This window comes from Komagataella phaffii, chromosome 4 (genome assembly GCF_000027005.1).
Source record: "Komagataella phaffii GS115 chromosome 4, complete sequence".
NCBI lineage: Eukaryota > Fungi > Ascomycota > Pichiomycetes > Pichiales > Pichiaceae > Komagataella > Komagataella phaffii.
The window spans coordinates 1,392,965-1,418,199 of record NC_012966.1 but is presented as its reverse complement, the minus strand read 5'-3'; the positions used below and the strand labels follow the sequence as shown (position 1 = coordinate 1,418,199).

The window sequence follows — 25,235 nt, the reverse complement described above, 5'->3', positions numbered from 1 at the left end:
TATTTCGAGCCCTCTTTTGAAATGTCTTGGTAGCTTTCTATTACTTTCAAATTTCAAGCCCCAACTGCTCCAACATACCAGCCTAGAGAAATGCTTATACTTGGCCCCCTTAGAAAACTGAAGCCTTCTCCATTCACTTATGCCAGCAAATGGATGGCTTCTAAACGAACTTTTGGAACCGTTAAAGTGATCATGAACCAACATAAAGCAGATGAATTGATTCTCGACAAAAGTGGTAAAAAGCCGATGACCGTCCAGCATGAGCTCCCAGATCCTTTGAAAGAGCCTCGCAGAAACAAGATATACTTCATTGCATTTGTTGTTGTAATGGGAACATCGTTGTTTGGAATTTTCAACTATGAAAAAGTATCGTCTCCAATCATGAATTCCACGATGTATTTTTTGAGAAGGTCGCAAGTAGCCAGGGATTTAATTGGAAAGGAGATCACTTTTGCTGGTATATTTCCCTGGGTTAAAGGACCTTTGAACACAATGAAGGGAGATATCAATTTCACTGTAAACGTCAGTGGAGATAAATCTGAAGGTGTAATGAGACTTGTGGCCAATAGAGACAGTAGACATCACGCCTTCGAGATCAGAGATTGGACATTGACCATGCAGGATGGTACTGTTGTCGATCTTACCAAAGATCAGTCGATTAATTTGAGGTTCAATTAGTTCATCATGAATCGCTGTAAATAGTAATAGAACTGGAGTCTTGTAAGAGTTCCGGTTACCATGAAAACAAACTATCTCTATTCTATAAAATGTGAAGTAGAAAGCAAAATACATAAATAAGCACTCTAATTAGGTATCCTTAGGTTTAACACCAACATTGTTGCAGTTTCTGAACATGTACACACCATCATGGTTCTCAACAAACTGGCACGACCTCCAGGTCTTCCAGAGACTGACCCACATGTTCTCGTCAGTGTGACGGTAATGTTCGCCCATAACCTTCTTAATGCACTCAGTAGCCTCTCTAGCATGGTAGAATGGAATTCTACTAACATAGTGGTGCAAAACGTGAGTTTCGATAATGTCGTGAAATATAATTCCTAAGATACCAAATTCTCTATCAATTGTGGCGGCGGCACCTTTGGCGAAAGTCCATTCTTGGGCATCGTAGTGAGGCATGGACGAGTCTGTGTGTTGTAGGAAGGTGACAAATACCAGCCAGTGGTTGACCAAAATCCAAGGGCAAAACCAAGTAATGAATGTGGGCCAAAATCCGAACACTTTGTAAGCAGTGTAAACACTAGTCAGGGTTGCCAAGATTCCCAGGTCACTCAGAACAATGTACCAATAGTCCTTCTTATCAAAAACAGGAGAGGATGGCCAGTAATGACTTTTGAAGAACTTGGACACCCCGGGATACGGTTGACCAGTAGCATTCGTGGCAAGATACAAACTGAGTCCTCCGAGCTGTTGAAACAAAAGGGCAAAAACTGAATAAATAGGAGTTTCCTCTGCAATATCGTGCAGACTAGTAACTTGGTGTTTTTCCTTGAACTCCTCAGCGGTGTATGGAACAAAGACCATGTCTCTGGTCATATGACCTGTTGCCTTGTGGTGCTTGGCATGGGAGAACTTCCAAGAAAAATATGGAACCATTACCAGGGAATGAAGAACCCAGCCGACCGTGTCGTTAACCCAGCCATAGTTGCTGAAGGCAGAGTGACCGCATTCGTGTCCAAGAATCCAAATTCCGAATCCAAAACAAGAAATACTGAACACATACGCACTCCAAGCAGCAAAACGAAGAAACTCGTTTGGCAGCAGAGGGATGTAAGTTAGGCCCACGTAGGCAATAGCAGAAATAGCAACAATATCCCTGACGACGTAGGACATCGACTTGACCAAAGATCTTTCATAGCAGTGTTTTGGAATGGCGTCTAGGATATCTTTGATGGTGTAATCTGGCACTTTGAAAACATTACCAAACGTATCGATGGCAGTTTTCTGTTGCTTGAAAGAAGCAACGTTTCCTGAACGTCTGACGGTCTTGGTGGACCCTTCTAGGATCTCTGAACCCGAAACAGTGACTTTTGACATTTTCAGGTTGGTTGGGTGGTGGGTTCAAATTGGATATTTTTTTTTTTCATCATTTTAAACTGAGGCGGGATCTCTGACATTTCCATATCGGGAAAAGCGACGTCCTCAGTGTCGTGAGATTAGTGATAGGTATTAGGCTTTTATTATTGGCCATTATATTATTAAAATACTAAAGGTGTATTACACTCTAGGAGACTTTCTTGTGGTGACTTGAACGTGTTGCCGTCAAATATGACATTTTTGGTTGGAAATAGAAATTAAAAGTTGTATAGGTTTTACGTGTAATTTGGTTCATCCCCAGATTTTGGGTACAATAGAGCTCGCCCATTACTTCAAAGGACCCTATAAAAAAGCACAATTATAATAACAATTATATATTAATTTACTTCTAATGATATCTTCTACGTCCTCTACTTTTGTCCTTCTTCTCTTCTACTTTCTTCGGCTCTTCTAGGGGCCTTTTCTTCAAGAGAGTTGGAGCTCCTCTATGATCGGGGAAAAGCTCCAACTCCTGCTGTTTTATAAGATTTTTCCAGTCATACATTCTTCGGCAATATAACTCCATAGACCAGTTCTTCCAAACAAGTTTTCCATAGATGCTGTCCTTGATTTTGTCTTTGTTTTCAAACAGAGCCAGTGCAATTCTGTCTTTGAAGAGATTCAACTTGATGGAGAATTGCCATAATTTGTCCATAATGTGTGATCCATAAGCATTGCAAGACAGTGTGACTACATGCTCAGTGAAAATGTTTAGTAATCTTCTTCGCTTGACAATGTCGACTCTTTCAATCACTAAAACACTCTCTACAACATGTGAAAACACACCATGCATGCACATCTGAATGAACCTATCCTCTGGAAGCTCCAACAATGCAGCAATGACTGCATCGAGGAAACTATCGTCATATTCCACCAACTTTTCTAGAAAAATTGCACATCGTCTCTCTTCTGCAGTGGGCCAATCATTCTTGGTGTTTCCAAGTGTTGAAGTGGAAAGTTTAAGAACACTCTCCAATACATTGGCATCATTGAATACTTTGAGAAATTGGGAGATAATGCCCTCTTTACCGTAGTTGTTCCTAGCGATGGAAGCATCTACAATGGCTTGGCCAATTTCTAAGTTATTTTCAATCAACTCACTCAAATGAGGGATAAGAATGTCTAACATTTCTGTCACATCAGTGGCTTTCAATTTGCCCAGCAGTTCCTTGACCACAAATGCACCGGTTGTTTCTCTTTTTGCTAACTTTAACAGGCGATCCTTTATGTAGAGGTCATATAAGCGATGAACAGTTTTTGGTTTTTGATATTTTATGGCTGCTTGGAAGAAGTGAGACCCTATCGGGTCTGATAAAAGGTACTCAACGAAAGCTTCTTCCTTTGGATCTTTGTCATCAACTTCAGGAAAGATTGTAGTCCAAATGGTTCTATCTTTGTCAACCAAACCTTCTAACTGAATACATAATTGAATCACAGGAGAAGCTATCTTGTCTATAGCTAGCTCTCTCAGTTGTTTGGAATCTTTGTCCTTGGCTATAAGGCCAAGCAATTCTTGTAACTCGTTCTTGAATCCTGCTGGAACTTGGTATGCTCTATTAGAATCTTGGTTATCTTTAATTTCAATCATTTTCCTTGCTATCTTTGACTTTTTGGATCTCAAGATGGAGTTACTCATAATTGACGAGGGAAGTTCTCTGGCACCAACTATTAACAATAAGAGTCTGATAACATGTGATCCGTATTGATGGACAATTAATTTTTGAATGGATGAACTGAGCTCGGCTAACATGAAAAGGAACATATTTTCCATAGTTGCAAATACTTCATCGCTTTCTTCCTCCTCAGCTTCTTCCTCCTGATAGTTGTTCAACAATTCGTTTTCGATTACGGAGGCAGATCTGATGAATAGAGTTTCCAAAACGTGAGATGAGTATTTATGAACAGCTAATGACAAAAAATGACCGTTGAAAGCCTTGAATAACCTTTTAACTTGTCTGTCCGAGCCATTCAAGATTAACCTCTCCATCAACTTGGAGCAGATTTGGTTGGTCACTAATTTCAGTTCTTTTCCCTTTGCTTCTTCAAAAACGCTGGAAACAAAACCCTGCCTCTCCTCGCTATTTTCAAAGGCATTGGCGTTAAGGGTGGATTCTGCTTGTTTGAAATAATCAAGCTCTTCGGAGTTGACTAGCCCAAAAAAGGTGTTGACATCTATTTGAGCAGCTTCTCTTGAGGGTGAAGGATCCGCCTTCAAGGTCTTGAGGCTATCAGACTGCGAGGATTCCTTGATCTTTTTCAGGTTTCTTCTTCCTCGTTCTTTAGCCATAGTATGTTAGAGTTTAGATCTAGTTTTTTTTTTTTAAGATTATATTTTTCATTTTTTATTTTAGCGATGAGGTTCACTTGAGACACAGGACCATACATAGTAAGGGGGATAAGAGAAAGTGGGGGGAGCTGTATCATCACCATCAGGCTAATTCTTATATTACTCCGCAGGTCTAGTATATACGAGAATTGGAATGTATAATTGAGTGAATTGCCAGAGAAACGACGTCAAGTTGAACTCTTGTCTTCTCTGAAGCACATCAAGGAACTCATTTTATCTTACTTGGTAGCTACTTGGCCTTCTAGAATCCTTATCAGAAGCATTCATCTTCCTTTAGACTGCAGTTACTGTTACATTGGCTTGCTAACTATTTTAATCAGTTGCTCTCTTTATCCCCTTAAACTCTCGTACCCAACCCGAGCAGAGCCTAAGCGGAAATAATGCTCGCCGTCTACTTTCCCTACTCCACCCTCCAAATCGATGCACGGAGTTAAAAGAGAACAGTTATCCAAAGACGCCAAACAGCGGAAGAAGGAAAGAGATGCCTTCAAAATTTCACACTACAGGCAATTGACAGACAGTGTCCTTGCAGATAAACAAAAAAACATCTTCAATAACGATACTTTGGACGAAACAAGCCGACTTTTAGATCTGAACCCAGAGTTTTACACTGTCTGGAACTATAGAAGGGATATCATCACAAATCATGTTTTCAGTAATCTCAAAGACTCTCAAGCTGCTCATACGTTCATATTGAAAGAGCTACAGTTTGTTGGAAAGCAACTCAAGTCCTACCCGAAAGTTTATTGGATTTGGAATCATAGAAAATGGCTGATAGAACAGGATGACTTGTTTGATCTAAAGCAGGAAATGGCACTGATTGACAAAATGCTAACCATGGATTCAAGAAACTATCATGTGTGGGCTTATAGAAGGTACGTTGTTGGTCTCGTACAAGACAAGATGGAGCATGAAGAGGACATAATTTTATCCAACAGAGAGGAGTTCAACTATACCACTAAACTAATAGAAGAAAACATCTCCAATTATTCTGCTTGGCATAATAGAAGTCAATTGCTTCAAAAGCTCCTGAACTCCAAAACTGAAGGATTTGAAGACAAGTATTCATTCCTGGTCAAAGAATTATCATTTTTGCAAAATGCATACTACACGGACCCGGACGATTCTGCAGTCTGGGTTTATCTAAGATGGCTATTATCACCGTTTTTCCTTAAAGATTTGCCCCAAGATAAAAGAAACTCGATTCTTAATGATCAGTTGAGAGATATCAAAGAATTGAACGAGTCTGAAATTGAAGATTCGGGAAAACCAAATGCATGGTGTTTAAAGTCCATCAGCTACGTTCAAAAAATGATGAATCAGCATGTTTAATATTAAAGTTAATCGTTATTGTACACAAATAGTATGGTTCCAGCTTTTCCTATTTCGTAATCCCTCTCTTTGTAAAACAAGTCGTCCTTGTTAATCGTAGCCTCTGCTTTCCGCTTATTCGGTGGAATATCAAAATGGTTAGGAAGCTCCAACTTAAGATTGATGACCAGATCGTTGAACTTCAAATCTTTGGGCAAAAAATCAAACAGGAAAGAGTTTGCAAGTTGGTTCTTACTCATGTAAAACTCCATCATTTCGTTGACAGATTCATATATTTGTGACCTCTCACATTGAAACCTAGAGTATTTTAGATCCAAAGAGTCAAGCTCAGTTATAACCATTTTATCTGTGAATATCTCTGGGTAGAGAAGCTTTGCCAGGACTATACTCGACAGGGCGATAACGTGCGGGGACTGTTTTAAGATCACTTCAGTCATCATGGCATCAACAGATACTAGCCAACTGATATACCCCACCTGTGGATGCAATGAGAGCGTTTTCGAAAATTTGATCAGGTAATCTTCGATGTTGTTGTGTCTAAAATCAAATGCAATGCATTCCAAGATAAGCCTTTCAAAATAAAGGACTTTTTTCCTTTGCTCGTCCACTTTGTTTTCAGCAAGAATATGAGTCAAATCTGATTCATCTTTGACAACCTCATCGCTATTCAAAGGAGGTGATAACCGTATATCGTGAGCCACCAGTATTAAGTCTCTGGATTTCCGGATACAATCGTTCATTTTGATGCTCAGAAACAGACATGTAACTGCAATCTCGTGGCTATAGGAGGAGTATTTTCGAAATGAGTTGAATAGAAAGAACCTCTGAAAAAGATATGATGTGACTTGGAGAACTCTGATGGGGAATTTCAGCCGAATGATTAAAAATCTGAGAAACCTCATCACTTCCTGTTTTTTTGAAACATAATTTTGGTACTGCTGATCTTTCATAAGCGACGATTCTTGTGACTGCTTGATTTCCTCCGAAGAGAGAAACTGTTTGGAGACCTGAATCACGGTTGTGAATTCATTTCCCATGGTTGAATGTTTTAAGGTGGAGAATATTATAAATGATGAATAAAATTCGAGTACGAGCGACTGATGGCCAGAAGGACGAACACACTGTATAGAGAGGAATTAGCTGCATAACAGTCTGAGCTGTTGAAGTTTGAAGGACAAGGTCTTCAACGTTGCTTCATCAAAGTGTTTCTCTATACAACATTTAACTAGATAAGCCAAAACGGTGTTCTATCAACTATTTTCACAGCCCCGTCTTACGACGTCACCAAATCTCGAACCTAACGATCAATAGCTATGCGTAGCTCTTCTCGCCATCAGTTTCTTCTCTTTGTAACAAAACATAATGTCTGAACTGCAGCAGCTCAAAGATCAACTTAAAATCCTCCAAGAAGACGTGTTGAAACAAAAGAAAGTTCTCCAGAAAACCACTCAACAGCTTCTTGAATATCAGGTCGAAGACACTAGAAGGAAGTTGCAGGAACTACCTACCCCCAACGCTGAAATTGATCTTTCGGATTATACTACAAACGACGACATTATTCAGCTGGTTGGTGAGCTTCAAGGTCAACTTGACATTGTGGAAGAGAGGGCAATCAGAAGAACGGCTAACTCTACCATAACTCTTGATAGTGAAAGAAAATTAGCGCCTTTACGCAACAACGATGGAGAAGAGCTATTAGACTTTCCAACTACTCTCAAGCAATTTTCAGAGATTGATGACGATTTGCTAATAGAGCTGTTGAGATTCTACGACCTGCTACCTCTTACTAGTGCTGAAAAGAACCAATACCAGGAATTTATCGATGGCAGTGTTGACGTACCAACTCTCCAAGTTGACGTGTCATCGAGCGATTTCTCAAAAAAAGAATTGGATGAGTTATTTGATACATTGGCAAGATACATTGGTGTAACCTTTAGAAGAGGTGATTCATGGTAAATTAATATTTAATTGCTAACTCTCAAATATTTCTGTGAATGATTTAGCGATGTGGTCGTGAAGATCTGTAGTTTGCATTGATCTTTGTTTCAAGTCGAATGCCTTATGGGCAGATGTTCTAGTAAGTAGAGATCCTGCAAATGCCGAAAGAAGAATCAGTTGACTGGTAGTCAATTTTGGATCATCTTGCACTTTCCATAGTGAGTTCTGATAAGCATTAGCCCAAGCCAAGAAACCTCCTATTAAACCTGAAAGTGAATCACCTTGCCCACCAACACGTTTTAGAGAACCCTCAGAACTGGAAACGATATGATCGTCTCTGTTTATTATCAAATCATCGTGTCCTTTCACAATAACGGCAACGTTTAACTCTTTACTAAGCTTCTTGGCTATCTCCAAGCTTTCTTCTAAAGTCAGGTTCTTGGTAATGTCAAAATCAATGTTCAATTTTTTACAAAGCCGACTCAATTCCACAACGTTCGGCGTCAGAATTGCCTTTTCATAGTTTCGAACGATATCAGGGTTCTGCGTCACCAACCATAACGAATCTGCATCTAATACAAAAAATTTGTTAGTTTCCTTTAGCTTATCAATTATCGATTCCAGTTGCTTCAACATCAGAGGGTTTCTTCCGAATCCAGGACCCAAGACTGCGACGTCAATTCTACTAAGAAGGGAATATATTTTTGGGAATACCTTATCTTTCAGAAATCTCTCCTGATTATTGGAGAATTGAGATGGAACATTGTCAGTTTCGTACAGATACGGATGAACCATTAGATTAGGACTATAGCTCTTGATCACAGTTCCAGCATTGTATTCGCAAACGACATGAGTAAGATCAATGCCCAGAGTGGCAGCAGCATGAGCTGAAAAAAATGGGGCTCCAGTGTAGTCTTCGCATCCACCGATGATTGCTACCTTGCCTGTTTGACCTTTGTGAAAAGTCGGTAGTAGAGGCGGAATGAATGATTTTGCCAAGGATATGAGTTCAGTTTTAGCCAATTTAGAAAGCATGAGGGTAATTAGTTGCTTTTTAGGTTGCTTCTTACAGTGAACAATTGCTGGGGTAAGACTGAATCAAGGCAAGGAAGAACATACCATACCGGTCTTCGCGGCTTTTTCCTTGATTTGGGGGATAGCACCCCCTGCTAGCACAATCCGTTGGTAGGGATCCAGATCAATTTAAGGGATCTTATTGTGAAACATCCAACAGTCAATTGGAGAAACCGAACTTCTTAAAACAGTGCAAGATTGGCGTTGTGGATACAATTCCTATTAGTACACAATTGGCGTGTATTCCCGTCACTTCCGAGCCCTTCGATTGCCCTCTTTAAAAAGACCCGATCTCATCAGCCAATGAATCTGAATACGTAAGTTCTCTACTTTATTAGTAATTCGCTAAAGGTGCGAGCATTGAGTGGTTTATAACCGGGCTCCCTCCACTTTAACTCTCTTGCTCACTTATGCTAAAGAATCCCAATATGTTTGCTAAAATTTCATCATCCCGTTTCTTTATCCCAACTGTTGCTGCCACTGCCGCTGCAATTGGCTCGACCTACTTTCTATCCACCAGGAACTTTGCCTCGAACGAGTCCCCAAAGGCTTTCGTTGGAGATGATAAATGGATTGACCTTCAATTGATCAAAGCTGAGGATCTCACTCACGACACAAAGAAAGTGTATTTCAAGCTTCCAGAAAAGGACCAAGTTAGTGGCTTGGAGGTCGCTTCCCTGTTGTTGGCCAAGTTTGTAACCCCAAAGGGCTCTAACGTTATTAGACCATACACCCCTGTCTCTGACGTCAATGAGAAGGGAGTTGTTGAGTTTGTCATCAAGAGATATGAAACTGGTAAAATGGGTAATCACATTTTCAACCTGAAACCCAACGACACTCTTGCCTTCAAGGGTCCTCTACAAAAGTGGAAATGGCAACCAAATCAGTTCAAGGAAATAGCCTTGATTGGTGGTGGTTCCGGTATTACCCCTCTGTATCAATTGATTCATCATATTACCAACAACCCTGAGGACAAGACCAAGGTCAAGTTGTTCTATGGTAACAAGACTCCAAATGATATCCTTTTGAGAAAGGAGTTGGAGGAGACTGCCGCCAAGAACCCCGAGCAATTTGAACTACATCTTTTCTTGGACAAGGATGCTGAGCAGGTTCCAAGCGCCTCTTCCGGTTTCATTTCCAAGGACGTTTTGAAGAAGTACTTGCCAGGTCCAAGTAATGACAGTCACGTCTTTGTGTGTGGTCCACCTCCTTTGTATAAGGCCATCTCTGGTGAGAAAGTTTCTCCTCAGGACCAGGGTGAGGTTACCGGTGCTCTTGCCGATTTAGGATATGACAAGACTCATGTGTTCAAGTTTTAGACTTTCTTGAATAACCTGAACGAGTTATGTAAGAACTATTATATAAGCGAGGGAATTTATAATATTCCAACTGTTCACTTTTTTACTTATATGACTGAACTTCGAGTAGCCATCCAAGGATGCGCCCATGGAGAGCTTGACAAGATCTATGAGCGTTTGAAGATGAAGTGTAGGCATAATCTTCCAGATCTACTGATAATTTGTGGTGACTTCCAGGCCTTCAGGAATACAATTGACATGGATTGTGCCTCGCTCACCAATAAATACAAGAGACTGGGGGACTTCCATCAGTATTATACCGGAGAGAAAAAGGCACCAGTGAAGACAATTTTTATCGGAGGCAACCATGAAGCTTCCAACTATTTGACCGAATTGCCCTATGGTGGGTACGTCGCTCCTAATATCTATTACATGGGGACCTCTGGTGTCGTGTGGTTTAAAGGACTTCGCATCATGGGGTGGTCAGGTATTTATTTAGAGAGAGATTTCTACCTTCCCCACAATGAAAAGTATCCCTTTAACGAAAGGGAAAAGAGATCTGTATACCATTCAAGGTGGATAGACTACTTAAAACTATCTCTACAGTCAAATATTGCCAGAAGTAGTATAATGATAACCCACGATTGGCCCCAAGGAATAGAGCATTATGGCGATCTGCGTAAGCTGTTGCAAAATAAACCTTTTTTCCGTTCGGATATTGAAAAAGAGTTGCTTGGATCACCCCCCGGAAGAAAGCTGTTGGAGATTCTAGCTCCAAACTACTGGTTCAGCGCTCATCTACATGTCCGATATGAGGCAAGTTTTGTCAGTGATGTAGGAACCAAAAGAACAATTGCACTTTCTGGAAAAGACAAACAGTTCCCTAGCAAGAGACAAAATGTCACGGGACTGAAGACTAAAAAGAATCAAAACGAAATCGAATTGAGTGTTTCTGTCTCCTCAGATGACTTTAACTCAGAAGTTAACAATAATGATGAGATTGCTTTGGATTTATCTGACGCATCAAGCGATTCGGATTCACTTCAAGTCAATTGTTCGTCCTCATCTGCGCCCATTTCACAAACCACTCGATTCTTGGCTCTAGATAAATGCAAAAAGGATTTTAATGATCATCTAGAAGTTTTACCCATCACCATCACTGACAGTCAACATGACTCAGCTCGTTCTGATGAGATCTTTCTGGATCAAGAATTTTTAACGATTATCAAATTGGTCGAAAAGTTTAACATATCACCACAACACAAGTCACTAGACGTCTCTAGCATTCGAACAGAATTGGCACAAGAGATACCCACCAATGGTTTCAAAATTGAAACGTCATTAGAGGCTCCCAAATTTCAATACGATTCACAGTGGTCGCACTCTAACGTTTCCAAAAATTTGAAAAACATGTCAAAGCTTTACAAGACTTACCGTAACCCTCAAACCATTCAGCTGCAACAGATTTATCAGTCCTGAGAAACTACTACTCAACTTATTTATTGTTCATAGACTACATATTAACCACATCCTAATGACCATAGACACCCTTTAATTATCCTATAGGTAGAGCTCGTGCGCGACTCAATCTCATCATCTACCAGCAGAACCGATTCGCCTCCCATCCTTTCACGCTCTCTACCAGAGGAACAGCACTCACTCACTTAAAGTACACAATGCCACCAAAAGCAGACTGGGAAAAGTACCAGGCTCCTGTTGAAGATGAGGACAAACAAGAGGAGAAAATTACTCCATTGAGTGAAGGTGATATTCAAGTGCTCAAATCCTATGGAGCAGCTCCATACGCCACTCAGTTGAAGAAAATCGAAAAGGATATGAACGATATCGAGAATAGAATTAAAGAAAAGATTGGTATTGAAGAAAGTGACACAGGTTTATCCAATTCGACTCTCTGGGACGTGACAGCTGATAAGCAGAGAATGTCGGAAGAACAACCTTTGCAAGTTGCAAGATGCACGAAGATCATCAATGGCGAGGGAGAAGGCAGTGAACCCACTGAGAAATCAAAATATGTCATTAATATAAAACAGATAGCCAAGTTTGTTGTTGGATTAGGAGAAAGAGTGTCTCCAACTGACATTGAAGAAGGCATGAGAGTCGGTGTGGATAGGACCAAATATGAAATCCAATTGCCACTTCCTCCAAGAATCGACCCTACTGTGACGATGATGACTGTGGAGGAGAAACCAGATGTTACGTATTCAGATGTTGGTGGTTGCAAAGAACAGATTGATAAGCTACGTGAAGTGGTTGAATTGCCATTGTTGTCTCCTGAGAGGTTCGTCAAGCTGGGTATCGACCCTCCAAAAGGTATATTACTGTATGGGCCTCCTGGTACAGGAAAAACTTTGTGTGCTAGAGCAGTTGCCAACAGAACAGATGCCACATTTATAAGAGTCATTGGTTCAGAACTGGTTCAGAAATACGTTGGTGAGGGTGCCAGAATGGTAAGAGAGCTATTTGAGATGGCCAGGACCAAAAAGGCATGTATCATCTTTTTTGATGAAGTTGATGCCATTGGAGGAGCTAGATTCGACGATGGAGCTGGTGGTGATAACGAGGTTCAAAGAACTATGTTGGAGTTGATTACACAATTGGACGGATTTGATCCCAGAGGTAATATCAAGGTGATGTTTGCCACCAATAGACCTAATACTTTAGATCCTGCTCTTCTGAGACCTGGTAGAATTGACAGAAAAGTTGAATTCTCGTTACCAGACCTGGAAGGACGTGCACAGATTTTCCGTATTCATTCTAAGTCAATGTCATGTGAAAGAAACATCAGATGGGAGTTAATTTCTCGTCTTTGCCCCAATGCGACCGGAGCTGAGCTTAGATCAGTATGTACGGAAGCCGGTATGTTTGCCATTAGAGCCCGAAGAAAGGTGGCTACGGAGAAAGACTTCCTGCAGGCTGTAGAGAAGGTAATCAAAGGAAACATGAAGTTCAGTTCCACAAGCAGATACATGCAATACAACTGATACTATACGTACGACACATTCTATAATACAAATACATATGAAATTCTTAATTTCCTATTCCCACCAACTAACACATCCCATTCCTTCTGTCTGACAACTTGCGATTATAGCGTACGGCGGTACCTTGTTTTCTTCGGACTCTTTTTCTTCAGTAACATTCATGGAGTTGTCAGGACCCTTGGGTTTAATGTCTGTGAACACTTCTTCTTCTATTCTAAAGTAAATCTTCTCATTTTCATCTAGATACAAGCTCGTATCATCGTCTGGTTTCCATATCCATGCATCCTCATCTCCTGAGTAAACGGCATTCTCAAAGAGTAGACTTTTGGGTATGAATATGTCTTCAAAAAATTCCATTGTGACCTTGATTCCTTCTGGCGTGTTCTTTTTAATCCACCCCGTCAATACCTCTCCCACAAATGGTTTCCATATGATTCCCCGGAATTTTACAGTGATAAATGTGGCTCCATCACCTGGCTTCAAAAGGCCATCTTGGATCTCTATCAAGTCCCAGACAGAGACAAAAAGCCCCAGTTTCGGTATCACCTTGTTCGCATACTTAATGTTGATTTCACTTAGAACAGCTTTGTCTGTTGGAAGATGGAATAAATGTGGTGGAACCCTGATTAGGTCGGATATCACCGACAACTGGAACATGAGGGTATGTTGATAGAACAAATTTTCAGATCGAAGAAAAAAAAATACGGAATAATCTGGAGATGTTTGGGTCTAATTGAGATGAGCTTAAATGAGCTTACTTACTACCAGTTAATATTGTTATTAATGAATTTAAAGGCTCTTATATTTACTTTAATAGTGATTTCAGAAGCTTTGCTCCTTTAACTTCCTCATCGAATTTGCATGCTTTCAGAGATTTGACGAACGTCTTAGCTGTTTCTTCTTCTTTGGTCAAGGGCTTAAGGGCTTCATATAGAGCTACTACGGCAAAGGAACCCTCAGAGTTTACCCATTGTTGCAGAATTCTGTCATCTGTAAATACTTCATCAACAAAGTTGAGAGCAAATGTTTCACCGAGTCCGACATTATCCACTTTATCTATGCATTTTTCCTTATTGTTCCAACGTCCTCCTTGAATCAAGGATCTAAGGAATCTACCACTAAATGGTTTGCGAATCAAATGATCATCTGAAACAGGCCCCTTGAATGACTCGATCACTGTGTTTAAGGCAGCTTCACGTTTATCAGATTCAATTGGGTTCAAAAGTAATTCCCCAACAAATTGGGACCCAAGGCTTTCTTCAAGAATCTCAAATGGGTGCTTTATTACTGCATCAAAGAATATTGGGGCAAAACCAGACAAGATCTGTTCTCTTCTCAGTTCTTGGGATTTCTTGGATGTTTCAGCACTTAATTCTTCGTATTTTAATAGCTCTGTCTTGACTATGGGTGAAAAGTAGTGTGAGTCTAAACCATTTAACAGGTAGATAAACGGTCTTCTGGAGAATTTGGCTACCACCAATTCATGGACTGAATCTTGGTATTCACTGCTGAATACCTTGCTCACAAGGACGGTATCGTCAACGGTCATGAACAAGACAATCAGAACAATGTTACCATATTCGTTATTGATGAGCTCGGTGGCATGTCCTTTCAATGTTTTAATGATTTGTTTTCTTTCCTTCGCATTGGCCTTGGCAATCAGAGTACAGGCTACCTCATAGCCTTCAGGAGTGTGTACTAGCTCGGCAAATGGCTCAGTTAATAGTGCTATCATCTCACGGACTTCTTCACCCTCAAAAATCTGTATGTACTCTTTCATAACTGCGTGTAACAATTGGAATCCAGCACTTCCCTTTTCAACGGCTGCAGTAATAGTTTCCATCAAGTTTTGAGCGATCTGTTTTCTTTTTTCAGTGTTTTCAGCAGCTACTTCTACTACGGTCTTTCCAGCTCCAAGCTCCTGGAACACAGCGTACTCAGCTCCCCAAAATTCTCTAATCATCTCTTGGCGCTGTTTAGCCGTAGCATACAAGACGAACAAGTCTTCAACCACGTAAGCACCTTCTCTATGACCCATCAACTTACGAAGTTTTCCGTGCAACTCCTTCAGAATCAAAGCTCTGCTTTCTTTGCTTCCATAATGTAGCAATTTGATGAGAAGATATTTTCCATAGGCCGAGGTAGCCAATTTGAAGTAGGAACCTTTCAATTGCTTCACAATGTTATCTCTTCTTGGTCTGTCACTGTACTTGACCAGTGTTTGGACTACTCTGGATGCGTCATGCTTCAAAACTAAGTCTTTGATCACATTCTTACTGAGGTCCCACACTTGATCACATAATGCTGTACGTTCTGCCTTAGGCAAAGGGGGGTTCTTAACCCGCAGTTTCTCCCACAGTTTCTTGATTTGGTGAACTTCGATACCAGCCTTTCTCTGAAGTTTTCGTTCATTTAATAGCTTTTTCTGTTGCAGATGTTGTTCCTTCGTGGAAAGTTTGTTAGGGTCAGCAGATACGGATTCGCCGTCCTCATTCTCTAAATCATTATCTGATGATCTGGATGAATTCTCAACGGCAGCATCGGCAGAACTATCATCAAGCTCATCTTCTGAACTATCAGTATCGGCGCTTAAGTCAGCGTTCTTGTCCTGTGTCTCCTCATCAGAAGAGATGTCTAACTCATCTTCGGATGAAGTATCTGATTCAGCTTGAGCACTCAAATCAGATTCTTCAGCAGAGCTTTCACGAGAAGATTCCTCTTTCTGAGTTTTAATCTTCTTTGAGGCCTCCCCCTTGAAAGAAGCAGTTCTCTTTTTACTAATCCTTTCCTTTGAAACCATTGGTTAATACAGATGAACTCTACTTAGCTTAGTACAGATTTTTTCTTCCTTTTATGAATTTTTTTTTTCGAGGAAAATTTTCTCATTCATCGCGACATCTACAATGTTGCAGGGAGCTATTTAAAAGTAATGGTAATAATAAATAAGTTCAATTGACTAAGTCTTACAAAAGCTTAGTAGGCACGGACAGTTGGGGGAACTGGCTTACACTCAGCCTCATCCAAAGTCTCAGTAATAACGTTTCTGTAATTAAGCTCAACAGGAGAACCGCTCTTGTGCTGCCATGACAGGGAGTGTTTCATCCAGTTCTCATCGTCTCTCTCTGGGAAATCGTCTCTGGCATGAGCACCACGAGATTCTTTACGGACAGAAGCAGACTTAGCTGTCTGTGTGGCACAGGTCAAAAGATTCTGAAGCTCCAAAGTCTCGACTAAGTCAGAGTTCCAAATCATAGATCTGTCCGTTGTCTTGATGTTGGCAAACTTCTTGTCAATTTCATTGATTTGCTTGACACCTTCGTCCATTATATCCTGAGTTCTGAAAACAGAGATATGCTTCTGCATAGTACGTTGCATCTCCAATCTCAGATCAGCAGTAGAGATATCACCATCAGCAGTTCTTACACGATCCAAATTAGCAATTGATTCGAAACCAATGTCTGCAGGCAGCTCTTTGTGAGGAGTGTTTGGAGTCAAACAGTCTCTAATAGTATGGGCAACAGCACGGCCAAATACGACCAAATCCAGCAAGGAGTTGGCACCCAATCTGTTGGCACCATGCACAGAGGCACATCCAGCCTCACCACAGGCGAGTAGACCTTCAACAACTTTATCATTTCCATCTTCATCCAGGGTAAGAGCTTCACCACTCCATTTAGTTGGAACACCACCCATGTTGTAATGAACTGTAGGCAGAATTGGGATAGGCTCCTTAGTGACATCGACACCAGCAAAAATGTGAGCAGTTTCAGAAATACCTGGCAAACGTTCGTGTAACACAGAGGCAGGCAAGTGAGACAATTGTAAATACATGTGGTCCTTCAATGGACCAACACCACGTCCCTCATTAATTTCCATGGTAATGGCACGCGAAACAACATCTCTACAAGCCAAATCCTTAGCAGTAGGGGCATAACGTTCCATGAAACGTTCACCCTCAGAATTGACCAAGAAACCACCCTCACCACGGGCACCTTCGGTGATCAGACATCCAGAACCATAGATACCAGATGGGTGGAATTGAATGAATTCCAAGTCTTCCAATGGCAGACCTGCACGAGAAACCATTCCGAAACCATCACCAGTACAAGTGTGAGCAGATGTACAAGAGAAGTAGGCACGTCCGTAACCTCCAGTAGCGATAATGGTTTTGTGTGCTTTGAAACGGTGAATAGTACCATCCTCTTGGTTGTAGGCAATGCATCCCACACACTTACCGTCATGCATCAATAGATCCATGGCAAAGAACTCAATAAAGAAGTGGGTGTTGTGACGAAGAGACTGACCATACAAGGTGTGCAACAAAGCGTGACCGGTTCTGTCTGCGACAGCGCAAGTTCTGTAGGCCTGACCACCCTTACCGTACTCTTTGGATTGTCCACCAAAAGCACGTTGGTAGATTCTTCCCTCCTCAGTACGAGAGAAAGGGACACCGTAGTGTTCCAATTCAATGATCGAATCTGGAGCCTCACGGGTCATGTAATGGATGGCATCTTGGTCACCCAACCAGTCGGATCCCTTGACTGTATCGTACATATGCCAATGCCAGTCATCTTTGTGCATGTTACCTAAAGCAGCGTTGATACCACCTTGGGCAGCGACTGTATGAGATCTGGTGGGGAAAAGCTTGGAAATACAGGCTGTTTTAAAACCCTCCTTGGCCAAACCAAATGCTGCTCTCAGACCAGCACCACCAGCACCAACAACTACACAGTCATATTCGTGGTCGATGATATGATAATCTTTTGCCATGGCAATAGAAGCATTGGTACCTTTGACATCTTGTTGAGCTGAGTATACTTTGCGAGCTACGCTGGTGGTCGAGAACCACGAGCGGCCACTCATAAGCTGACGACGGACTGACAGCATGGGGTAGATGATGAAGATGGTATGGAGAAGGAGAAAAGTTGATGTGCTTAATAATTCCCTCTTCAACCTACTCCGGGGTCGGTCGCGACCAATCATGCACGCAGATGGGAGGACCAATCATGACAAGGATTATTATGCTGACACCGGGCGGGCGGGTGGTACAGAGGGTGTCCGGTGCAGAAAATCTTAGCTAGAGATGGAGATTTAATGGATGATACGATAATGATGGCTCAATCCTGTAAAATTACTATTGACCTGGACGAAAAGCTTTATCTAGAAAGGTTCTCCAAACTTTCATTGGTCAGCAAGTGTTGACAACGGGGTAATTTTTCAGAAAGATGGGGTGCGGGCGCTGGCGGGTATAGTTTCTCGAGACTCCTTCGAGAATCACCCAGTAAAAGGGTGAGAATTTTGTCCAACGTATCATTTTATCATATTACATTAATGTGAAATTCTGCTTGAACAGCTTACAGCAAGTCGCCAGGTTCTACGCCAGAATTTCCCTGTTTACTGGGAGTTCTCAGTGTCATAATTATGAATTTGCATGATAGTGGAAGCTCCTAGATTAAAGGAATATTTTGACATATGCCTATGCGATGTCGGATTTGACTGAAAAATCGCACTTACTCCGAAATTATTATGATACCAATACTTTACCTACACACACATCTATTGCTTTTACCTTTTCTCTTGTCTATCACCGAAATGCGACATCATTCCTCTCGCAACGTCCATTCTTTGACACCCTCAATAGTTTCTTTTTCCTCTAGAACTACTTCAGGTGCACGATAGAATTTCAGGGCTAAACTACTCAGAACCACACTGATGCTACTCAATGCCATCGCAGCAGCTGCCCACACAGGATCTAATCTTGAATTTCTATAGGGATATATGACTCCGGCAGCTATTGGAATTCCAATACAATTGTAAACTAGAGCCCAACCAAAATTAAATTTAACCCTTCGAAAGACCGTCTTGGATAAACTGATGAGCCTAAGAAGAGCAGTAAGTGGATAAGCGGATGCGAGAAGAACAAAATCTGCCGAAGTTAAGGCCAAGTCGGATCCGCTCGCCAAAGCAATTCCAACATCTGCGGTTGCCAATGCAGGTGCATCGTTTATTCCGTCCCCACACATTCCTATAATTGCTGAGGACCTTTTCTTATCTTTGTTCTTAGCTTCAAAAGTTTTCTTTATCCATTGTATCCTGGAAACCTTTTCTTGCGGGAGAACCTGAGCCACCACATGAGCTTCGGGAATTCCTACTTCTTTAGCTACTGCTTTTGCGGTAATTTCGTTGTCTCCACTTATCATCCAACATGTTATGCCTCGTTCTTGCAGAGTGCTAATTACCTGTTTCGATTCCGGTCTAATAGGATCTCTCGCGGCAACTAATAGAGCAGGTAATCCATCAACCGCAACTAAAACGACGCTCTTTCCCTGCATTTTCCACCCATCCAATGCTATCTGCTGCTTTGAAGTAAGTTTAGCGCAATCGTTCTCAGCTAACAAAAACTCATTTCCAATCAGAACGGTCTTTCCGTCAATTGTTGTCCCACGAAGTCCTCTCCCAGGTATCTCCTCGACGACATCAACGATGGTATTACTGAGTTCTAAGTTCCTTCTCTGAGATTCTTCCACAATAAAAGTTTTGATAGCTTTTGCTAAAGGATGTCCTGATGTCAATTCGATATCTCTAGTTACTTCAAAAATCTGTTTTATCATGTCAGTACCAAACAATATACTATAGTCTGTCACTTTTGGTTCACCTCCTGTGGTTAGGGTTCCGGTCTTATCAAAGCACATAATGTTAATATTTGCACCTTCTTGGAAAGCAGCTCCTCCGCCTCTTGCAAGTATACCATACTTGGCTGCCAATCCAGCGCCGACAAATAACGCTGTTGGGGCTGCTAGACCAATTCCACAAGGACATGCTATAACAAATACCGCTATTGCAAACTGAAGGGACCAGACTGGCCACCCTCCAATATCAATATCAAGGTAACTATCTGGTAACGCACCAGACATTCCGAGTGAGATCCAAACAATCCAGGTGGTCATTGAGAATGCAACAATTAGAGGCACAAAATAGCCAGTCAATGCATCTGCTAACTTTTCTATAGGCGCCCTCTGCAATTGACCATCTCTCACCATACCAATGATGGTGTCAATCAAAGATGTCCCTTCCAAAGATGAAATTTTTCCAATAATTGCAGAAGGCCCTTTGTTAACCGTTCCAGAGAATATTTGATCCCCTTTCACGTGCTTAATGGGAGCAGACTCACCGGTCAATGCACTTTCATCAAATTCAGAAGCACCCTCTTCAATGATACAGTCCAAAGGAGGAGAGCTACCCACGGGAATACGAATGTAATCTCCTTTTTCCAGCATCCCCAAAGGAAGAGTAGAGTCTGGTCCGAACGAACCATCTTCCGTCTTGTCTACAAATAAAGCAGATGACTGCTTCATTTGCCCTAATTTCGTTATAGCATCGGCCGTGCGATTCTTTGAATAACTCTCCAAAATTCTTCCAATTAAGAGAAAAAGAGTCAAGAACACCACACTGTCAAAATATGTGGTAGTATAACCCCTGCTCTCTCTGTGTTGACGTGCTGAAAGAATTAATAAAGCAATACTTGCAAAATAGGCCACAGAAGTACCTAGACACATCAGGAGACTCATGGAACCAAATTTGAAGAGTCTCCGCTTCCATGGAACATGAGGTTTCCATAATGTTCGTATTTCTTTGATTGCCTTTCTATGAAAAATATCGTCAGCAAAAAAGTACACTGGAGTTGCCATTATAAATAGTGCCCAACTAACTCTGGATACGTTTCCAGCCCAAATCGGTTCCATTAGCCAATGCCTCAAGTGATGGCTCGAGGGAAGTAAAGTCATTCCCACAATACCTAAAATGAAAGTTGGAATTGCAACCAATATTGTCAAGAGTAACCGCCAACAAAGATTAATCAATTCTGATCTAGCTAAGCGTCTTAGATGTTCGTCTAAAGATAATGGCTTGTCAATTGTTACCTTAAATTTTTCATTGGATTCTTCAATCTTTCGAATAATTGATCGAATAGTCAATTGAGCAGACGGGATGTAGCTAATTCTTACCAATGGGTCCTGCAACGATAACGGTGATTCGACGAGGACCACATCACCCAGTGTTTTCAATAATGTCATAACCCTGTCTGGACAGTGTTCGCAGTACATTCCTTCAATTCGCAAGTAGACTGTTCTGGAGGGAGATCTTACTGACGAATGATTTGTCTTTTCAACTGAGATGGTATTGAAATCGTATCCGGCATCATCAACAGCCTGCTTCAGTTCTTCAATTGCAGGGAGAGATCCGTCATCTAAAAAGAAAATCCCTGTTTTGGTTACCACATTAACCGAAGATTCTACCACATTCGGTAAATTATCCACAGCTTCTGTAATAGAGGAAGCGCACGCAGCACAAGTGATTCCACCTATGCTTGCAGTTACTTTGTATCTTTGAATTTTCTCAATTGGAATGACTTCCACCACAGAAGCTTCGTATCCTACCTCTCTTATAACTTTGACCAGGTCATTTACATACTGTTTTTGAGAAATGATTATTACGGCTGTGTTGGTCATAGTTGACACAGAGTATGTCGGCAGCCCTTCTTCATCAACAATCGGTGAACCATGCTGCACAAGAAACTTTTTAACGGCTTCAGAAACAGTGTTGACACAAGAAGAGCAAGTCATTCCACCAACGGTGAAAACAGCCCTATACTCTTGGCTCGTGCTGACCACTTTTTCAACCGAGTCATTAGGGGAGGCAGTCCTATCACTGTGACAAAACTCACAGTTATGCTTATGCTTTTCTTTGATACTCCTTTTGTTGCGGAAAAACGTTGATATGGTGTTTCTGAACCAGGTTTCACCGTCTGCGTCACTGAGTAAAATCTTGCTTACTAAAAACCCTTGATTCTGCAGTCTCTTAAAAATTTGGTGTTCGAATTTAGCCAACGACACTGAAGAATCAACATTCACTAAGACCAACTGGTTGTCTGTCAGATGGAAGTATACGAGAGGTTTTTCTGGTTCATGTTCAATTTCATTCACCAGTACTTCCCCATCTCTCATGGTAAAAAGATCTGAGAGGGTTTCCACGATCAGATCTTGGCACTGGTGACAATGTACATTTTCTACTTCAACAGTCAATCGTTGCATCTTGTGATAAAAAGAATAGATGGCAAGTTCTGTCTATTTATACCATTATTTCTTATTATTAATTAAGACTGATGACTTTGATTGAGGTGATTGTGCTTGATGCTGCTTTGAGGTGATTGTGCTTAATGCTGGTTCGTGCAGATTGTTCCAAAAAACAAAAATACACCATGCGGTGTTCGGATGTAAATATCTGTGGGGGAACTGTGAAAAATGTCGGTTAAGTTGCTAGAAGGAAGAACAACTCTTGAAAAGGCCAACAGCCAACCGGCGGCTACTAACATTAACTATATTTCGTATAAGAAGTATGGTTTCAAGCTATAGTTTGTACATTTGTGGTTGACTTATCGTCTATAGTAGTTGCCTGAGTCTTCTCCGATTGGTCGTTTTCAGAACCTGAATCATCACTAAGAAATACTCTTGGATCGAATCTAATTACCATCACAGTGACATTATCAGTGGTGTTCTCTGCAAGGGCGTAATCAACTAGCATTTTGGAAGCTTCTTTTGGATCTTTGATGTTTCGTATTAGCTTGACAGCTTGCTGGTCCGAGCAAACATCCCAAAGACCGTCGCATGCAATAATCAGAAATTCATCACTTTTGGTGATTTCAGTTGCTGTCGTAAAGGGATTTCCAATAACAAATTCTTTCATATATGAGTCTCCTAATGATCTTGTTACAGCAAGCATACCATTAACCCTTCCTTTCATGATAATGCCTCCTTTCTTTGTTATTCTTTGTTGCTCTAAAATATCGGAGGTTTTATGATCATAAGAAAGTCGCAGCGCATGACCCTTCCGACACAAGACTAACCTTGAATCGCCTACATTTGCAGTGTAAAGCATCCTCTTATGTCTCGATGTTGGAACAAAATCAAACAGTGGATGATGAACATCGACATCATCAGCAGATTTCTTGTCGTCGTCTTCATCAACCTCTTCTTCCCACCTCAACACTGCCACTGCTGCCGTGCTACCACTGTGGCCGCTTATCTTGTCACGAATCAACGAGTCCGCTTGGAGAAATGCGTTGTTGAGACTGCACCTCAAATCCATCGTATCATTGTTGATAACAATCTTTTCCAGAACCGAATGAAAGTTGGCTCCGCACCATTTGGCAGCCTGTTTACCAGCATGACCATCAAAAACACCAAAATAGCCCCAATCTAGCCGCTCAGCAAAGTTAGCAACATATGTATGAACATCCTCCATTGTGGGACGGTTTTTGCGATTCTTATTCTCACAAATACCGACTTCAAATGAAAAGCGGTAATTAGACACCGGATTGACTGTAACTGTGGATGGTCTTCTTTCACTGATGGCGCTTTCTTTTTCTTTGTGCTTATCTTCATTAGAACTCACGGAAACCAGTCCAAGAGCTCCTAGGGACAATCGCCTTGCTATTTGAGATCCTGTCGACGACGAAGAGGAGACTGAAGAGGTGGATTTCCTCCTCAAAAAGTTGGATAGTTTGCTTCCTTTCTCTTCCGTTTCCAAGTTCATTCGACGAGACGGGTACGTGTGTATTGTGGGGTGAATGAAGCTTTGAAACAAAAAAAGCGTTGGGAATAGCGGGGCGCGAAAAAAGGCAATGCTCCTACGAGTGATCTATTTAAAAATTAAAATTTCGCTTGAATTGATCTACAAATATAGCCCTTCTAGATTCTCTTCAATCTTGTTCTTGAGCACTCTCTCCTTGGCTTGTTTGAAGTCTTCAGCAATGACTTGCATACGTCTCTCCCTAAGTGCCAACAATCCGGCTTCGGTGCAAATGGCTTTGATGTCGGCCCCCGAAAGGTCGTCCTTGGAAGTAACAATTTCCTCCAACTTCACGTCATCCGCTAGGTTCATCTTACTTGTGTGAATCGTTAAAATCTTCTTCTTCGTAGATGGGTCTGGATTCTCAAACAATATCTTTCGGTCAATACGACCTGGTCTGATTAAGGCAGGGTCTAGCGTTTCAATTTTATTGGTAGCCATGATAACCTTGACGTCACCTCGATCGTCGAAACCGTCCAGTTGGTTCAACAGCTCTAACATCGTTCTTTGAATTTCTCTTTCTCCGCCAGATGTGGATTCATATCTTTTAGTACCAATGGCATCAATTTCATCAATGAATACAATGGAGGGAGCATGATCGGCTGCGATCTTGAAAATTTGTCGACAAAGTCGGGGTCCGTCTCCCAGGTATTTTTGAATCAATTCTGAACCAACAATACGCAGGAAAGTAGCACTAGTTTGATTGGCAACAGCTTTGGCAAGTAAGGTCTTTCCGGTTCCTGGGGCTCCATATAAAATCACGCCCTTTGGAGGTTTGATACCCATTTCCTCATACAATTCAGGGTGGGTTAGGGGCAACTCGACTGCCTCTTTGATTTCTTGAATCTGTGACTCCAATCCTCCAATATCTGCATACGATTCTGTGGGAGATTTATCTAACTTCATTACACTGACCATTGGATCATCGTCATCTTGTAACACTCCTACTATGGACACAGTTTTGTGGTGTAATAGAACAGAACATCCTGGTTCCAACAATTCTTTATCCACAAATGAGAGAATTGACACGTAATATTCAGGTCCCGATGATGAGGACACAATTGCATGGTCATCATCTATAATTTCTTCCAAGGTTCCGGCCGACATTGGAGTACCTCTAATTTCATCTACCTTTTCTCTCTCTTCCGCTTGCTTTTGTTCTGTGGGTTGCAAGGTTTCAGAATTTGTAACAAACTCCTCCTCCAACAACAAATGGTCCTTTATTCTCTCCATCTTCAACAATTTCAGCTTACATCTAGTGGAGGGATGCACGTTAGGAAGCTTAGCTGAAGCACTTGGTCCCTTCCGCTTCTTACGGCCAAACTTCGATTGAACCGGTGGCTCATACTTTGGCTTCTGTTTCTTTTTATCTTTGTCTTTGCCGCCGCCTGGTGGCATGCCCGAAGGTCCTTGTCCCATGATTGAATACTATGACGATGCGAGCAGTTGTGTACCAGATTTACTTGCCACTGGTTTATTAGGCAAAGGTTGGCAATGTGCGCGAAACCGGCCTACTATTTGGTG

The 25,235-nt window shown here is 41.4% G+C and overlaps 14 protein-coding genes across 14 annotated transcripts; 6 read left to right on the top strand and 8 right to left on the bottom strand.

Annotated features, from left to right (window-relative positions):
- Nucleotides 1-90: 90 nt before the first annotated feature.
- On the top strand, nt 91-678 carry PAS_chr4_0744 (Mitochondrial inner membrane protein required for assembly of the cytochrome c oxidase complex; the record flags this gene model as incomplete). Its single annotated transcript, XM_002494140.1, has 1 exon — nt 91-678. The coding sequence occupies one exon, from the start codon at nt 91-93 to the stop codon at nt 676-678; it is 588 nt and encodes a 195-aa protein (XP_002494185.1).
- Nucleotides 679-807: 129 nt separating this feature from the next.
- PAS_chr4_0743 (Hypothetical protein) lies at nt 808-2,055 on the bottom strand (the record flags this gene model as incomplete). Its single annotated transcript, XM_002494139.1, has 1 exon — nt 808-2,055. The coding sequence occupies one exon, from the start codon at nt 2,053-2,055 to the stop codon at nt 808-810; it is 1,248 nt and encodes a 415-aa protein (XP_002494184.1).
- Nucleotides 2,056-2,443: 388 nt separating this feature from the next.
- PAS_chr4_0742 (uncharacterized protein) lies at nt 2,444-4,381 on the bottom strand (the record flags this gene model as incomplete). The annotated part of the gene is made up of 1 exon (XM_002494138.1): nt 2,444-4,381. One exon carries the CDS (start codon nt 4,379-4,381, stop codon nt 2,444-2,446), a length of 1,938 nt encoding a protein of 645 aa, XP_002494183.1.
- A 480-nt stretch (nt 4,382-4,861) lies between these two features.
- Nucleotides 4,862-5,773, top strand: PAS_chr4_0741 (Alpha subunit of Type II geranylgeranyltransferase; the record flags this gene model as incomplete). Its single annotated transcript, XM_002494137.1, has 1 exon — nt 4,862-5,773. One exon carries the CDS (start codon nt 4,862-4,864, stop codon nt 5,771-5,773), a length of 912 nt encoding a protein of 303 aa, XP_002494182.1.
- Nucleotides 5,774-7,135: 1,362 nt separating this feature from the next.
- Nucleotides 7,136-7,729, top strand: PAS_chr4_0739 (uncharacterized protein; the record flags this gene model as incomplete). Its single annotated transcript, XM_002494136.1, has 1 exon — nt 7,136-7,729. One exon carries the CDS (start codon nt 7,136-7,138, stop codon nt 7,727-7,729), a length of 594 nt encoding a protein of 197 aa, XP_002494181.1.
- A 15-nt stretch (nt 7,730-7,744) lies between these two features.
- Nucleotides 7,745-8,746, bottom strand: PAS_chr4_0738 (uncharacterized protein; the record flags this gene model as incomplete). Its single annotated transcript, XM_002494135.1, has 1 exon — nt 7,745-8,746. One exon carries the CDS (start codon nt 8,744-8,746, stop codon nt 7,745-7,747), a length of 1,002 nt encoding a protein of 333 aa, XP_002494180.1.
- A 449-nt stretch (nt 8,747-9,195) lies between these two features.
- PAS_chr4_0737 (Mitochondrial NADH-cytochrome b5 reductase, involved in ergosterol biosynthesis) lies at nt 9,196-10,104 on the top strand (the record flags this gene model as incomplete). The annotated part of the gene is made up of 1 exon (XM_002494134.1): nt 9,196-10,104. The coding sequence occupies one exon, from the start codon at nt 9,196-9,198 to the stop codon at nt 10,102-10,104; it is 909 nt and encodes a 302-aa protein (XP_002494179.1).
- Nucleotides 10,105-10,194: 90 nt separating this feature from the next.
- On the top strand, nt 10,195-11,562 carry PAS_chr4_0987 (uncharacterized protein; the record flags this gene model as incomplete). The annotated part of the gene is made up of 1 exon (XM_002494133.1): nt 10,195-11,562. One exon carries the CDS (start codon nt 10,195-10,197, stop codon nt 11,560-11,562), a length of 1,368 nt encoding a protein of 455 aa, XP_002494178.1.
- A 197-nt stretch (nt 11,563-11,759) lies between these two features.
- Nucleotides 11,760-13,085, top strand: PAS_chr4_0736 (One of six ATPases of the 19S regulatory particle of the 26S proteasome; the record flags this gene model as incomplete). The annotated part of the gene is made up of 1 exon (XM_002494132.1): nt 11,760-13,085. The coding sequence occupies one exon, from the start codon at nt 11,760-11,762 to the stop codon at nt 13,083-13,085; it is 1,326 nt and encodes a 441-aa protein (XP_002494177.1).
- A 54-nt stretch (nt 13,086-13,139) lies between these two features.
- Nucleotides 13,140-13,742, bottom strand: PAS_chr4_0735 (RNA polymerase III subunit C25, required for transcription initiation; the record flags this gene model as incomplete). The annotated part of the gene is made up of 1 exon (XM_002494131.1): nt 13,140-13,742. The coding sequence occupies one exon, from the start codon at nt 13,740-13,742 to the stop codon at nt 13,140-13,142; it is 603 nt and encodes a 200-aa protein (XP_002494176.1).
- A 2,316-nt stretch (nt 13,743-16,058) lies between these two features.
- On the bottom strand, nt 16,059-17,972 carry PAS_chr4_0733 (Flavoprotein subunit of succinate dehydrogenase (Sdh1p, Sdh2p, Sdh3p, Sdh4p); the record flags this gene model as incomplete). The annotated part of the gene is made up of 1 exon (XM_002494130.1): nt 16,059-17,972. The coding sequence occupies one exon, from the start codon at nt 17,970-17,972 to the stop codon at nt 16,059-16,061; it is 1,914 nt and encodes a 637-aa protein (XP_002494175.1).
- Nucleotides 17,973-18,685: 713 nt separating this feature from the next.
- On the bottom strand, nt 18,686-22,174 carry PAS_chr4_0732 (Cu(+2)-transporting P-type ATPase, required for export of copper from the cytosol into an extracytos; the record flags this gene model as incomplete). The annotated part of the gene is made up of 1 exon (XM_002494129.1): nt 18,686-22,174. One exon carries the CDS (start codon nt 22,172-22,174, stop codon nt 18,686-18,688), a length of 3,489 nt encoding a protein of 1,162 aa, XP_002494174.1.
- Nucleotides 22,175-22,484: 310 nt separating this feature from the next.
- Nucleotides 22,485-23,675, bottom strand: PAS_chr4_0986 (uncharacterized protein; the record flags this gene model as incomplete). Its single annotated transcript, XM_002494128.1, has 1 exon — nt 22,485-23,675. The coding sequence occupies one exon, from the start codon at nt 23,673-23,675 to the stop codon at nt 22,485-22,487; it is 1,191 nt and encodes a 396-aa protein (XP_002494173.1).
- A 138-nt stretch (nt 23,676-23,813) lies between these two features.
- On the bottom strand, nt 23,814-25,130 carry PAS_chr4_0731 (One of six ATPases of the 19S regulatory particle of the 26S proteasome; the record flags this gene model as incomplete). The annotated part of the gene is made up of 1 exon (XM_002494127.1): nt 23,814-25,130. One exon carries the CDS (start codon nt 25,128-25,130, stop codon nt 23,814-23,816), a length of 1,317 nt encoding a protein of 438 aa, XP_002494172.1.
- Nucleotides 25,131-25,235: the final 105 nt, after the last annotated feature.